Source organism: Leopardus geoffroyi, chromosome E1, assembly GCF_018350155.1.
Source record: "Leopardus geoffroyi isolate Oge1 chromosome E1, O.geoffroyi_Oge1_pat1.0, whole genome shotgun sequence".
Taxonomy (NCBI): domain Eukaryota; kingdom Metazoa; phylum Chordata; class Mammalia; order Carnivora; family Felidae; genus Leopardus; species Leopardus geoffroyi.
Genome location: NC_059330.1, coordinates 36,449,303 through 36,462,939, shown reverse-complemented (window position 1 = coordinate 36,462,939; position 13,637 = coordinate 36,449,303). Strand labels below are relative to the sequence as shown.

Below are 13,637 nucleotides of genomic sequence, written 5' to 3'. Positions count from 1 at the left end.
ATCTCCTATTTTTAAGTACAAAAAAAAAAAAAAGAATGCTCACAGTAAAACTGTTCAAAAGGCCCCTTTCTGCACATATAAGCTAATTTTCCAAATAGGATTATCATTTGTTAGAATTGACTTCCCTCCCCACCAACTCGGGACAAGATTCTTTTTTTTTTTTTTCAACGTTTATTTATTTTTGGGACAGAGCGAGACAGAGCATGAACGGGGGAGGGGCAGAGAGAGAGGGAGACACAGAATCGGAAACAGGCTCCAGGCCATCAGCCCAGAGCCCGACGCGGGGCTCGAACTCACGGACCGCGAGATCGTGACCTGGCTGAAGTCGGACGCTTAACCGACTGCGCCACCCAGGCGCCCCAAGATTCTTTTTTTAAATGCAATTATCTGCTTTAATTGAGGTATCATTGACATATACCACCCTGTTAGTTTCTCGGGTGTACAACACAATTCGATATTGTTATATATCATGAAACGATCCCCACGATAAGTCTACTTAACATTTATCACCATACAGTTAACAAAAATGTTTTTCTTGTGATGAGAACATTTAAGATCTACTCTCTTAGCAACTTTATTTTTTTAACTTAAAAAAATGTTTATTTATTTTTGAGAGACAGAGCATGAGCAGGGGAGGGGCAGAGAGAGAGAGAGAGAGAGAGAGGGAAACACAGAATCGGAAGCAGGCTCCAGGCTCTGAGCTGTCAGCACAGAGCCCGACGTGGGGCTTGAACTCACGAACCGTGAGATCACGACCTGAGCCGAAGTCGGATGCTTAACCGACTGAGCCACCCAGGCGCTTCTCTTTGCAATTTTCAAACATGCAAATACAGTCTTACTAATTATAGTCGCCATGCCCTACATCATATCCTCATGACTTATTTATTTGATAAGTGGAAGTCTGTAGCTTTTAACCCCCTTCACTCATTTTGCCTGCCCCCAGCAGGCAAGACTCCTCACGGTCTCTAACACACCCTATCGTGCCAGGCACTGTGATGAACCTTTATCTCATTTAATTCCACTTAGGTATCACTGGCTCCATTTCACAGAAAGAACACTGAGGCTCAGAGAAGTGACATAAAGGCCACATAACTAGTAGGCTATCGAGGACCAGGCCAGGCCAGTGTTACTGGGAGCAGGGAAGTCACAGACAGTGGGGTCTCCAGGGTCTCGGGACACCTCTGTACCTGGTCTGCCGAGAACGACATTTTTGCAGGAACCGCCCCCGTTGTCTCTCCTCCTCCAAGACTTTCTTTTTGTCACAGCTTCCCAGGTTGATCAGGACCAAAGTGTCATATAGCAGACTGTCTTTCACCTCTTTATCCAGCCAGGAGTCGGTGGAGAAGCTCGGAGAGTGGTTGACCTGTGAAGGCACCGGGGGGAGGGGGAGGGCTGGGCTGTCCAGAGAGGAGGCAGGGAGTGAGGCCAAAATGCCACCTCCAGGGAGCAGCCTCAGCCCAGCTTGGGGCCCTGGTTACCAGGTGAGGGGGGAGAGACAGGGAGAGGGAGTCCACACTGCAGCCAGAGTGAGAAAAGGAGGAAGGAGAATATCCTCGGGTTTAACCAGCGTATATTTCAGCCCTTTCCTCTTTTTTTTTTCTTTTATGATTTTTTAGAAGTTTATTTATTCTGGGGCGCCTGGGTGGCGCAGTCGGTTAAGCGTCCGACTTCAGCCAGGTCACGATCTCGCGGTCCGTGAGTTCGAGCCCCGCGTCGGGCTCTGGGCTGATGGCTCAGAGCCTGGAGCCTGTTTCCGATTCTGTGTCTCCCTCTCTCTCTGCCCCTCCCCCGTTCACGCTCTGTCTCTCTCTGTCCCAAAAATAAATAAACGTTGAAAAAAAAAAATTAGAAGTTTATTTATTCTGAGGGGGGAGGCGAGGGACAGAGAGAGGAGAGAGAATCCCAAGCGGGCTCCTCACTGACTGTGCCTAGCCTGGTGCAGGGCTCCGTCCCCCGAACCCCGACCACAAGATCGCAACCTGAACAGAAGTCTGACGCTGAGCTGACTGAGCCACCCAGGCGCCCGTCCCATCAGGCCTTTCCTCTCGAGAAGCATCAGGGGTGCCCCGTCTTTGGTCTCCTCTCCCCCTGGTGTGCGTGCTCTCTCAGGTACATGCCATCCCATAGGACAGATAGAAGAGTCTGGCTGGGAGACCAGCCAGAGGGTCTGGCTGACCCAGACCCAGTCCAAAGGGTCAGGCTGGGAGGTGGGGAAGAAACCAGAGCGATGCATTCGGGACCCTGAGCAGGATTGAGGGGGAGACCGGTGGAGGTGGGAGAGAACTCATTCCTGCTCGCGGAAAAGTCCGTCCTGTTTAGACGCCCTACGTAACGTGCTGCGGGGCACCCTGCCATGGGTCTGGGGGAGACAGGAACCTCGTTGAGCGGCTCTCCACCCACTCCCGCGGCCACAGACACCAGCCCACTCTCTGTTGGTGCTTGGAACCGAGTGGCCCAAGCCCCCGACAGCCAGGCCTGGCAGCTCCTGTCTGATCTCGAATATCATCACCCAGTTCTGATGAACAACACCCCCTCTCTGGGAGATGATTCTATTACAAAAGACAAAGCTGTCTTTGGAGGCTTTCTGCGCCTGAGATCAACGGTTTCCCCACCCCCGCTCTGGGTGGACTTCAAGAAGGCACAAGGAATTCGCTAATCCCTGGCCGTCTACCCCCTCTGGTGGCCACTTCTCAGCCCCGGGCAGCAAGCCCCGGGCAGATGAACCGGCTTGGCCGCGAGGTTGATTGCGAGGATCTGGCTGAGCAGGGGGGATGAAGGCATGAGCCTGACCCCCGCCGACCCCAGTAAGAGGGGCCAGTGTTCCCCCCTCGCCCCAACCCCTCTACCTCCAGCAGCCAGGGCTTGAGTTTGTGGTCCAGCAAAATGTCAAAGCCCAGGATTTCAAAGCAGGCGCTGTTGAGTGTGTGGTTGGGGAAGCAGGTGTGGTAGTTATGCTTGATGATGGGGTGGGCGGAGATGATCGTCTTGATGATGACGTCCTCGATATCTCTCCAGACCTGCTCCGTGTTGTAGCCGTGGCTCTCCATGTACACACTGAAGGTGGAGAGCTTCCTGGAAGGAAACCACAGGCCGTGAGGCAAAAGCGGCCCCCCTCTGGTCAGCTAAGGCCATCTCACGCTGGCACCGAGAAACTTCTGGAGAAGTCCCGGGAGTTAACGGGGATGGACGCCCGGGGTGCAGGGCGACAACAGGGCTGTGTCAGCTCAGAAGGGGCCTGCAGGAGATACAGGGCCACAGGCCTCAAGCCTCTGCGGCCCTGAAGTGGGTGCAGGTAAAATGACACATAAGACCTGGCTTGGGCACTTTCACTGTGACCCAGAAAACACCCGTGAGGCCGGGGCAGGGACAAGGTATTCTGGGTGGAAAGCTTAATGGGTGCAAAAAAAAAAAAAAAAGAAACCACCCAACATCCTACATTATGGTTTGGCTTTGATGGCAAATGGTTTCTCAGCCTTTGGTGTTCATTAGAAACACGTAGGGAGGGGCGCCTGGGTGGCGCAGTCGGTTAAGCGTCCGACTTCAGCCAGGTCACGATCTCGCGGTCTGTGAGTTCGAGCCCCGCGTCGGGCTCTGGGCTGATGGCTCAGAGCCTGGAGCCTGTTTCCGATTCTGTGTCTCCCTCTCTCTCTGCCCCTCCCCCCGTTCATGCTCTGTCTCTCTCTGTCCCAAAAATAAATAAACGTTGGAAAAAAAAAAAAAAAAGAAACACGTAGGGAGCCTTCTAAGAACACCAATACTTGGGTCCCACGCCAGCCATCTGAGGGGCTTCTGGGGACACTAGATTCACAGAAACTTTGCTTTAGGACTATCCACAGGGAAAACGCAGCCCCAGGGCACCGCCACAGAGAGGGTTACCAACTGTCCCAGGCAAACTAGGACAGTCCTGATTTTAGAACTGAGAGTCTCACATCCCAGAAAACCCCTGGTCACCCGCTGGTCACCCTATTACACAGATCAGAGGACGTCTACCCCGTGTGGAGAGGTTTGTGAGGAAACGTCTGAAGGGGTGCTCTGGCCAGCTCAGAGCTGGGCAGTCCAGAGAAAGGGCACAGCTGACAGGTCTAAGAGGCGGCGGTGGGGACACACAGCCACCCGCTCACATGCACACGCGTGCGCACACAGAGCTGAAGTGGGAATGTGTGAGGGAGAGACACAGGGGCGGGAAGAGCAGAGGGGAAGACAAGACAAGAGACAGGGGCTCACAAGGCAGTGCAAAGAGCTCACGGGACCCCAGCCAATGGGGCCAAAAAGGAGGAAGCGGGAGCAGTCAGTCAACGCACATTTGCCGAGGGTCTGCTGAACATGCGAAACTCACGATCCCGCGGCCATGGGAAGCTAAGGACCATCTGGGGAGTCAACCCACATATGAAAACGACCAACCAAGGATGCATTCATGTAAAGACAGATTAGCAAAGGCCACTGAACACAGAAGCCCACCTCCCCCCCCGCCCCCGCCATTGTCAGGGTATAAAGCGTTGCCCATAAACGAATTTTCCAGATCGCTTGAAGCCAATCCATTCAAGTGCAAAAAAAAAAAAAAAAAATGTATTTAATTTGCCTAATTGGGAAATAAATCTTTCCAAAATAGATTATACACTTCTTATAACAGACATTGCAAATCATGGCGTAACCTCTTCTTGATGACTCAGGCACATCACAATGAATATCCATTATCGTGTAATTTCATAACGCCCAGTGGTTAGCCAATTCAATTTAACACACCAGCTATGTGCCAGGCACCTCGAAAGATGAAGAGGGCCTGGTCTCTGCCCCCCCCCACCCCGAGCCCTGCCAGGTTTCCCATTGTTCTGTCTTCCCCTCCACTGTTCCTGCTGAGTGTGTACCAGGTGGGGGACTTACCGGGGGTGCCGCTGGCCTCAAGCTGGGGACAGGGGAATTGGGGGCGGGTAAGGCAGTCAGCGTCAGAAGCAGATCACCTCAGAAGGTAGGGAAGAGGGAGAAGAGCGAAGGACAAAGGAGGGACAGAAGGAAAGAAGGACTCTGCCTGGCAACATGGGAGGTGCCCAGAAGGCCAGGGCATCGCTCTAACCCTCAGGGAACTTAAGTACAAGCAAGGACACGAGACAAACATGTACACCAAACCCAGAGCAGTTACGGGCTATGGCTGACGTTGACCAGAGGGTCGTGGGGGTCCAGAAACGGGAAGGTGGGTGGCTTGACTCAGATCCCATAGTCCATCCTCAGAGATGGAACCGAATCTTCTCATCTGATTAAATGAGGAAACAGAGGCCCATAGAGACGACTGGTTTCACAGTGGTTATATGGCTGCACCAGAACCTAGAACCAGATCGGAGAAGGCAGTATGGAAGCTTAGCGAGCCCGAAGGGCCTTCGAGGATGTTCGCCCATGGTTTTGGTTGGAGCTGAGCAAAGATGGAGAAGTGGGAACGAGCAAGGCCCATCTACGGAATATGAGCCAAAGAGCGTCCTGGTAGAACCCCGTGGAGCGAATAGCACAGACCATGGCCTAAGGGTTCAGAGTAGACACGGGAATTTTACTCTGGCTCTACCATTTTCCAGTAATGAGTAGAGAAGTCCCCCCCCTCCCCCGCCACCCCGTCATCCACAGGGGATACATTCCCAGACCCCCAGGGGATGCCTGAACCCGTGGAGAGCACCAGACCCTGCAGGTACTATATTCTCCCCTCTGCAGACGCATCCGTGATGAGGCTTAGTTTCTAAATTAGGCACAGTGAGAGATGAACAACAACAAGGAAAAATAAAAGAGAACGATGATGGGGCGCCTGGGTGGCGCAGTCGGTTAAGCGTCCGACTTCAGCCAGGTCACGATCTCGTGGTCCGTGAGTTCGAGCCCCGCGTCGGGCTCTGGGGCTGATGGCTCAGAGCCTGGAGCCTGTTTCCGATTCTGTGTCTCCCTCTCTCTCTGCCCCTCCCCCGTTCATGCTCTGTCTCTCTCTGTCCCAAAAATAAATAAACGTTGAAAAAAAAAATTAAAAAAAAAAAAAAAAAAAAGAGAACGATGATAACAATATACCATAATAAAAGTTGTGTGACTGCGGTCTCTCCCGCACGCTCTCGAAACACCTTCCTGCGCTCACCCGGCTTACGAAGCTGATGTGAGATACGATGCCTACCCCGATGAGACACATGAGGTGAGTGACGCGGACGTTGTGACGCAACATTAGGCTGACCATCCTCCATCAGGAGGATCATCTGCTCCCGGGGCCACAGTTAACCGCGGGTCACTGAAACCGCGGGAAGGGAAACCACAGATAAGGGGGAGTACTGTATACAGAATACAGAATAACAGCACCCACCTGCGTGGGGGTTACTGTTTTTGAAGTTTATTCACATACGTCATCTCAATAGGTCCTTGACAGCATACCTGAGGCTGGCCAGCCAGTATTCGTAGTTTCTATGTCGTTTTATTGTTTATTTATTTATTTGTTAATTTTTTTTTTTTTAACGTGTATTTATTTTTGAGACAGAGAGAGAGAGAGAGCATGAACAGGGGAGGGTCAGAGAAAGAGGGAGACACAGAATCGGAAACAGGCTCCAGGCTCTGAGCCGTCAGCACAGAGCCCGACGCGGGGCTCAAACCCACGGACTGCGAGATCATGACCTGAGCTGAAGTCAGCCGCTTAACCGACTGAGCCACCCAGGCGCCCCTATTTTTTATTTTTTTTTAACGTGTATTTATTTTTGAGACCGAGAGAGACAGAGTGCGAGCTGGGGAGGGGCAGAGAGAGAGAGAGGGGGAGACACAGAATCGGAAGCAGGCTCCAGGCTCTGAGCCGTCTGCCCAGAGCCTGATGTGGGGCTCGAACCCGTGAACGTGGAGATCATGCCCTGAGCCGAAGTCGGACGCTCAATCGACTGAGCCACCCAGGCGCCCTGATTACTAAATTATCTTAGAGATGAGAAAATGGAGGTACAGAGAAGTCAAAGTCTGGATTTAGGGTGAAGAGCCAGGGGGCCGAGCAGCCCTTGGGTCTGAGGTCTGGGTCTGGTAGAAAGGAAGGGACACAGGGACCTCTGAAGGAGGAATCTTCGGGATTCAAGGACACCAAGCTCCCTAATCCTGCAGGTCAGGAAGGAGAGATGGGGAAGCTGGGCAGGGGAACCATTCTGGAACGCTGGGGTGGGAGCGAGGGGTGAGGAAATGCTGAGTCGTAGGCAACAGGACATGTGCAGGTGCTCTGGGGAGGGATGAGCCCGGAACTCAGGGAGAGAGGGCAGGGGGGAGGGCGGGGGAGCGGAGCCGAGGGGCGAGGCCTGGCCTGGGGAGAAAGAGAGTTGAGGAAACAGAGGAGGAAGGAGGAAGGGGGGTGCAAGGTGGCAGAACCATACCACACACTCTCCCCTTAGTCCCGGCACCCCCTGCCACCCCTCCGTCATGGCCCGAGGGTGCAAAGCCTATTGCCTTCTCATAAGAGGAGGGAAATGAGGGCCCTTAGGGAAAGTCACGGTGACCCTGAGCACTGTCCCACAGGTCATTTGAGTCTCATGGGGGTAACTGTGGGAGGTGGGCAGGGCATCTCCCTGCCCACATCTTACGCACCACGAAGCCGAGGCTCAAAGATCGCTGCCCACGCTGACTGAGCTGGCGAGACAGAGCCAGGACTGAAAGCCAGGCCTCTCTGAGCACCGTCACTCAACCTGCAAGGGCGCCCAAGGCTGAGCTGGTGTCCACGGTCAAGGTGGGGGGGGGGGGCCCTCGGAAACAGGGGAGGCCTCCCCTTCGAGCAGGCTTCAGCTAGTGATTTTCCGTTTGCTTTTTGGAACTCTGCCACCAAGGGAGTTGTGAAATCTCACGTGCCTCCCTGAGGGTCCAAAGCCAAACAGATTGCGTGTTTATCAGCCCTCGGAAGCCTCAGGCAGGGGGCAGAGCACGCGCCTTGGAATCTGGCAGACCGACCTTCTCATCCTGCTCTAGCACTGACAGTTGTGGGGCCTCGGGCAGCTTAACCTCTCAGAGACCTCAGTTTCCTTGTCTGTAAAATGGACATAGTACCTAACTCATAGTTCTCCACCTACAAAGGGCAGATTATAACGCCTCTGTCGTAGTGCTCTGAAGATGCGTGGGGGGAAAACTGTAAACAAAGCCCCCCTCCCTGCTTGGCACGGCCCCCACCACACAGGAGGCACCACTCTCCCTTCCCCTGGTGCCTGGCAGGCTCCCTTCCTTCAGCTCCCCCTTTCTCCTAAAACTCCAATGAGGGGCGCCTGGGTGGCGCAGTCGGTTAAGCGTCCGACTTCAGCCAGGTCACGATCTCGCGGTCCGTGAGTTCGAGCCCCACGTCAGGCTCTGGGCTGATGGCTCAGAGCCTGGAGCCTGTTTCCGATTCTGTGTCTTCTTCTCTCTCTGCCCCTCCCCCGTTCATGCTCTGTCTCTCTCTGTCCCAAAAATAAATAAACGTTGAAAAAAAAAAAAAAGAAAAGAAAAAAAAATAAAACTCCAATGAGACAGGATTAGCCGATCACATGAATGTAGTAACTGGGAAGATACTCAGGCATTCCTCTCATTTCCCCGCTCCTGGGAGGTGGGGCGGAGGGGGGGGGGTTCTCAAAGCCGGCCAGCCACAGTCATGTCAACACATGCCACACACATCGTGACTTATCATCGGAGAATCTCTGTTGGAACAACACCCCAGGAAACCACAGGCCCAAGGAACATCTGCCTGACCTGTCCTTCTAGCGTGGCAGACCAGCGATCGATAAATATCTATTGGTTTGGAAATCTCAGAAGGGCCCAACGTACCAGGCGTATGTTTTGGCGTGCACGCGTGCATACATGCGTGCGTGTGTGTGTGTGTGTGTGTGTGTGTGTGTGTATCCTGCTGGGGAAACAGTACGCGTTTCTCTCTCCTCCTCCCAACCTCCTAGGGTTTACGAGGTAGCCTGCTTTTAATGATTAACAGCCAGAGGGCAGAGACTACGGAGGCCAAGAAATAGTTTCTGAGACCATGTGACCCAAAATGGAACCACCAGGGGGGACTGACGGGGTTTGGGTAGAATCGCAGACCGTGGCTCCGAGCCTGGTGGGGCAAGACGAGACAAGTGAAGGGGCTTCCTTACCTCTTGCTTCCGGCCTGAGCATCTCGAACGAAATTGGAGCTGTGCTTGTTGATGGAATAATTAGTCAGGTGCATGCAGATGTCATCCTGGGGAGAGAGAGAGAGAGAGAGAGACAGACGCAACTCTGTGGGGTCTCCCACTTCCTCTCCTTGCCCTCCCGGGGCCCCTAGGTCTTAAAGAAGAGACAGGGGAGGCCTTGGGCTTGCCTCAAGTGGCAAAACAGAGGAAGTCAAGTGTCATCCCGCAGCCTAGGGCAGAAGAGAGTCCAACCCCTCCTGCGTTTGGGTGGTTCACTGCCTGAGGGACATTTCAGGAGTCCTGGGGTGGGGGGGGGGGGTCTGAAGGTGTGGGCAGAGGCTCTCCCGCAGATCTGGAGCGCTAGCTTTGAAGCAGGGCAGCTCTGGCCACAGGTCCCAGCCTCCCCTCTTCCTCGTTCTGCGACCTCCGCCAAGTCCCTTACACCCTGAGTTTTCATTTCCGCGTTTGTGAAATGGAGAGATGATAATCCCTATTTCCGAGGGCTCCTAACAGGGCCAAGTGAAGGGACGGAGGCAACCCGGCACGTAGTAAGTGTTCAACAAATGACAGCCCGTAGCCACAGCGTCTTGAGGACGTGGGTTTAACTGGGGGCTTTTCGTCCCCCTAAGGAGGAGCGGGGGAGGAGGCACGTCCCCTGAGCTCACCAGGTTGTCTGCGCAGGGGTGGGAGTAGGAGGTGGTGGCGAAGCGCGCTAGCCCTTCGTTGTATGCAAAAATCCGGAGGGGGTCACAGGACGTCATCAGCACATAAATCCGCAGGTCAAATTTGAACCCATCAATGATAAAGGGCTGTGAGGAGGGAACAGGAGTCACACAGGCTTCAGAGGAGAGATGCAGACTTGAAGATCATCGCCAGGCACTACGGAGTGCAGGCTTGGCCCGGGTTGGGGAGGAGGACCGGGGGGGGGGGAGGGGGGGACTCGCCCTGTGGAAGTCACTAAACCACGCTGTGCCTCCGTTTTCTACAGCACAACCCACCACCTCCCGGAGATCTCCAGGCAACCAAACAAAGTGCCATTATAAAGTCCTGTGATGAGGGACATGCTGTCACCAATGTCACTTGTGCAAGAGTGCTTCCTGCAGGGCTGGCCGGGCCTTCCCAATCCGCGCCCGCTCCCAGAGGGCTCCCTCCCTGCGGTGGGCTATACCACTGTGACCTCTGACCTCCAGCCACGGAGTAAAGCCGGTCACCATGATCTCTCCAGGACGATTCCCCTCTCCCAAGTGAAGCAGGGCACCCACAGACCAAAGGTGCCCTCCAGCTGCCATCGGTTGGAGGACAAGGGCCAGCCTAGTAAGGCTAGACCAGCTACAGGGGCACAAGGGTGAGAGACGCTTGCCCAGGCACACATCACATCCCTGGTCCGAAGGCCTGCTCTGACAACCTCCAGGGCAGAAGACACGACTCGGCTCGGCCCCCATCGCCAGCCCCCGTCCCCTCATTTCCCACAGTCCAGTGAAGCTAGAGCATGAGGTTGCTGTAGCAAGAAATAAATAATCCCAAGGAAGAAGTACCTTTGAAATATAGAGTTGACAGATCATATCCTCGCCTGGCTTGATATCTTTCACCGTCCGGGTGATGAATATACCTCTCCCTTGGCAGCCCGAATCCGGCTTACAAATGTACGTCTTATTTTTTCTTGACCTGCTGTAGTTCTGCAAATCTCCCCAGCTACCAGAGCGGCAGAAAGGGAATGAAATACGCCTTTAGCGGGGGAGCAGTGCAAAGAAAGCCTAGCCCTTTATTAACAAAAAAAAAAAAAAAAAAACATCAAAAACCAAACCAAAACAGAAACACTAAAGCTCTCTAATGGGAAAAAGCCCTCGAGCTAATAGATACACGCTAGGAGATCTGGCAATAGGAGAGACGGCCGTGCACACGCGCGCACGGTGGAGGGAGGGTGGGCTTTGGGGGGAACTTGGGCCGGGATTTAAACCCAGGCGACACCGCTCACGGCTGTGTAACCCTTCGCAAGGACTTGACCTCTTTAAGCCTTACTCCCATCACCTACACCGTGGGGTAACGACACCTGGCTTGTACGGTGGTTGATCACATGACAGAAGGCATGCAAGGCGTTAACACAGACTGCATGCCCCACGAAGGGAGCTGGGACCCGAGTGTTTTGGCCTTGAGGGTCTGCAGACAGATGTGGCGTTCTGCATCTGGCTCAAGCCCTGACAAGTGTTGTGACCTCGGATCAACCCGTCTCCCTCCCTACTCTAGGTCCCAGCTCTTCCCGGATAACACCTCTCCTCCAGCCAGAGCATCAAGGTGCAAACGGTGTTCTCCGCTCTGAAGAAAGCGTATCCGGAAGAAAGAAGCCAATGTGATGCATTACAGATCTCAGTCCTGCTACACTTGTTTTGCATTTTAACTCATTTGCATTGTGACCACTAGAGAAGTCACTCGACTGCCAAGTTCCTTAGGGGCCATGAAATCTGGATGTGCCCGGTGGCTTAAAGGCAAACGCGTTTCCTTCTGAGTTGTTACTAAGTCCCGAAAGTTGTTCCAGACAAGCTGAGGAAGTCTGGGAATCCTGGAGCTCCTGGTTTGGAAAAGCACTGGGAGGGTGCCGGGGTGGCTCAGTGGGTTAAGCGTCCGACTTCAGTTCAGGTCATGATCTCACGGTTCGTGAGTTCGAGCCCTGCATTCAGGCTCTCCGTTCTCGGTGCCGAGCCCACTTGGGATCTCTGTCTCCCTCTCTCTCTCTGCCCCTCCCCTGCTCATGCTCTCTCTCTCTCTCTCTCTCAAAAGTAAACAAACGAGGGGCGCCTGGGTGGCGCAGTCGGTTAAGCGTCCGACTTCAGCCAGGTCACGATCTCGCGGTCCGTGAGTTCGAGCCCCGCGTCAGGCTCTGGGCTGATGGCTCAGAGCCTGGAGCCTGTTTCCGATTCTGTGTCTCCCTCTCTCTCTCTGCCCCTCCCCCGTTCATGCTCTGTCTCTCTCTGTCCCAAAAATAAATAAACGTTGAAAAAAAAAAAATTAAAAAAAAAAAAAAAAAAAGTAAACAAACGTTAAAAAAAAAAAAAAGGAAAAGCACTGGGTACAGAGGACAGAGTAGGATTCTTGCTGTGTGAATTTAATTCCAATGGCAACGCTTCTCTGCCCCGTCCACCTCATCCCAAAGACCAGATTGTACCCAGGTCACATTTATGTCATCTCACATTTCTTCTGTTCCTTGGCGGTGTGGTCCAGAGCAATTTGTGTACCGAGAATGGATGCCCAGTTTCAAGATGGAGAAAGTGAGGTGGGGGATGGGGAAAGGCTGCCTGCCATCCACAGTCCTGCCGTGGGACAGAGGTCAGGTGTCCCTCCCTGCTCCCAACCTGGGCACTAACCATGATCTCACTCCCTCCAGAAGTGTTCATGGTCCTTCAAAATCCAGAAACCGCACACTTAAAAGGTTGGAACAAGTTCAAAATCAACAGCGTTCAGGGTCAGAACGCATTCTCATCCCAACTACAGGCACAAGCTCCAAGGCACCCAGCCCCGAGATGTCGTCTAATTTTTTATAGCAGAGCTTTGTGTTTTCTCAACCTTGGACACACCCTTTATCCCTTCTCTTCCTGAAAAGGAGAGCGATAGAAGGGGGATCCTTTGGGAAGGGACAGTGGCACCAGGGAATCAAGAGCAAGACGGAAACGTAAATTGGGGGTGGAGGGTGGAGAAGGGTGCACAGGTGGGCACTTACTCAGCAGGAAGACACCAGGTCCTAGGGAAGAAGAGGAAATCCTTAGGGAACATCTTTAACATGCGGCTCATATTTCTGGCCAGCAAGTCCTTTCGGCAGATTTCACTCATCCCAGGGAAGTGATTTATTTTCTGTGAAGGAAGCCAGAATTCATGAATAATGGGGGCCACGGGAGAACCCATGAGATCCCCTTGGTGGACGGTCCTAAAAGTGGGAGCCCGCTGGAGAGATGCCACACTTATACTGAGGACCAGCTCTGCCCCCAGATACCTGGTAACTTTTCATTTCCATCACCCTCTCCAGCGACACTGAGTAGTCTGTCCAGTAGAGAGTCCAGTCATTGGTTTCCCCTCCCTCTCGAAGGCCATACCGCTGGGCAGCCCTACGCACTGCCATGGAGTTGGAGAAAGAAAGGCCTGTTAGCCCCGGAAGTGGGGAAGGAGCATGGGGTGGGGAGGTTATGTTTCTAGGTGGTCTCAGACCATGTCAGACCATGTGCTGAAGAGAGACACCTCAGCTCGTTGGAACTGGAAGCCACCTTGCCTGGTCTGGACATACCTTTGCCAAGAAAGAAACAGGGAGATCTACTGAGGAATACAGCCTATACCCGGTGAACCCCACAGAAGGTTATCTGGGAAGAATGTTTTACCTGCCCTGGCTTTCCCTTGCCAGGAAGTAGGCTTCTGGCTTTCCTCCAAACACTAAGCACTCTGTGTTCAGGGAATGTAAACTAATCCTTAACATTAGCCAGAGTCAAGCTTAAGTAGGAAGCTAACAGAAAAAAAAGTATACAGTGCATTTCAAAACCACATATAGGCTGGGGCCCC

The 13,637-nt window shown here is 53.4% G+C and overlaps 1 protein-coding gene across 2 annotated transcripts in view; it reads right to left on the bottom strand.

Annotated features, from left to right (window-relative positions):
- The window catches only part of TTLL6 (tubulin tyrosine ligase like 6), a 39,134-nt gene that overhangs the window by 15,642 nt on the left and 9,855 nt on the right, over nucleotides 1-13,637 (bottom strand). For both annotated transcript variants that reach the window (XM_045488523.1, XM_045488524.1), the window contains 7 exons: nucleotides 13,081-13,199; nucleotides 12,811-12,941; nucleotides 10,634-10,790; nucleotides 9,764-9,907; nucleotides 9,081-9,166; nucleotides 2,847-3,072; nucleotides 1,188-1,363 (listed from right to left, as the gene is read on the bottom strand). In XM_045488523.1, the coding sequence (XP_045344479.1) occupies nucleotides 1,188-1,363; nucleotides 2,847-3,072; nucleotides 9,081-9,166; nucleotides 9,764-9,907; nucleotides 10,634-10,790; nucleotides 12,811-12,941; nucleotides 13,081-13,199 (1,039 nt within the window). The remainder of the gene's footprint in view (nucleotides 1-1,187; nucleotides 1,364-2,846; nucleotides 3,073-9,080; nucleotides 9,167-9,763; nucleotides 9,908-10,633; nucleotides 10,791-12,810; nucleotides 12,942-13,080; nucleotides 13,200-13,637) is intronic.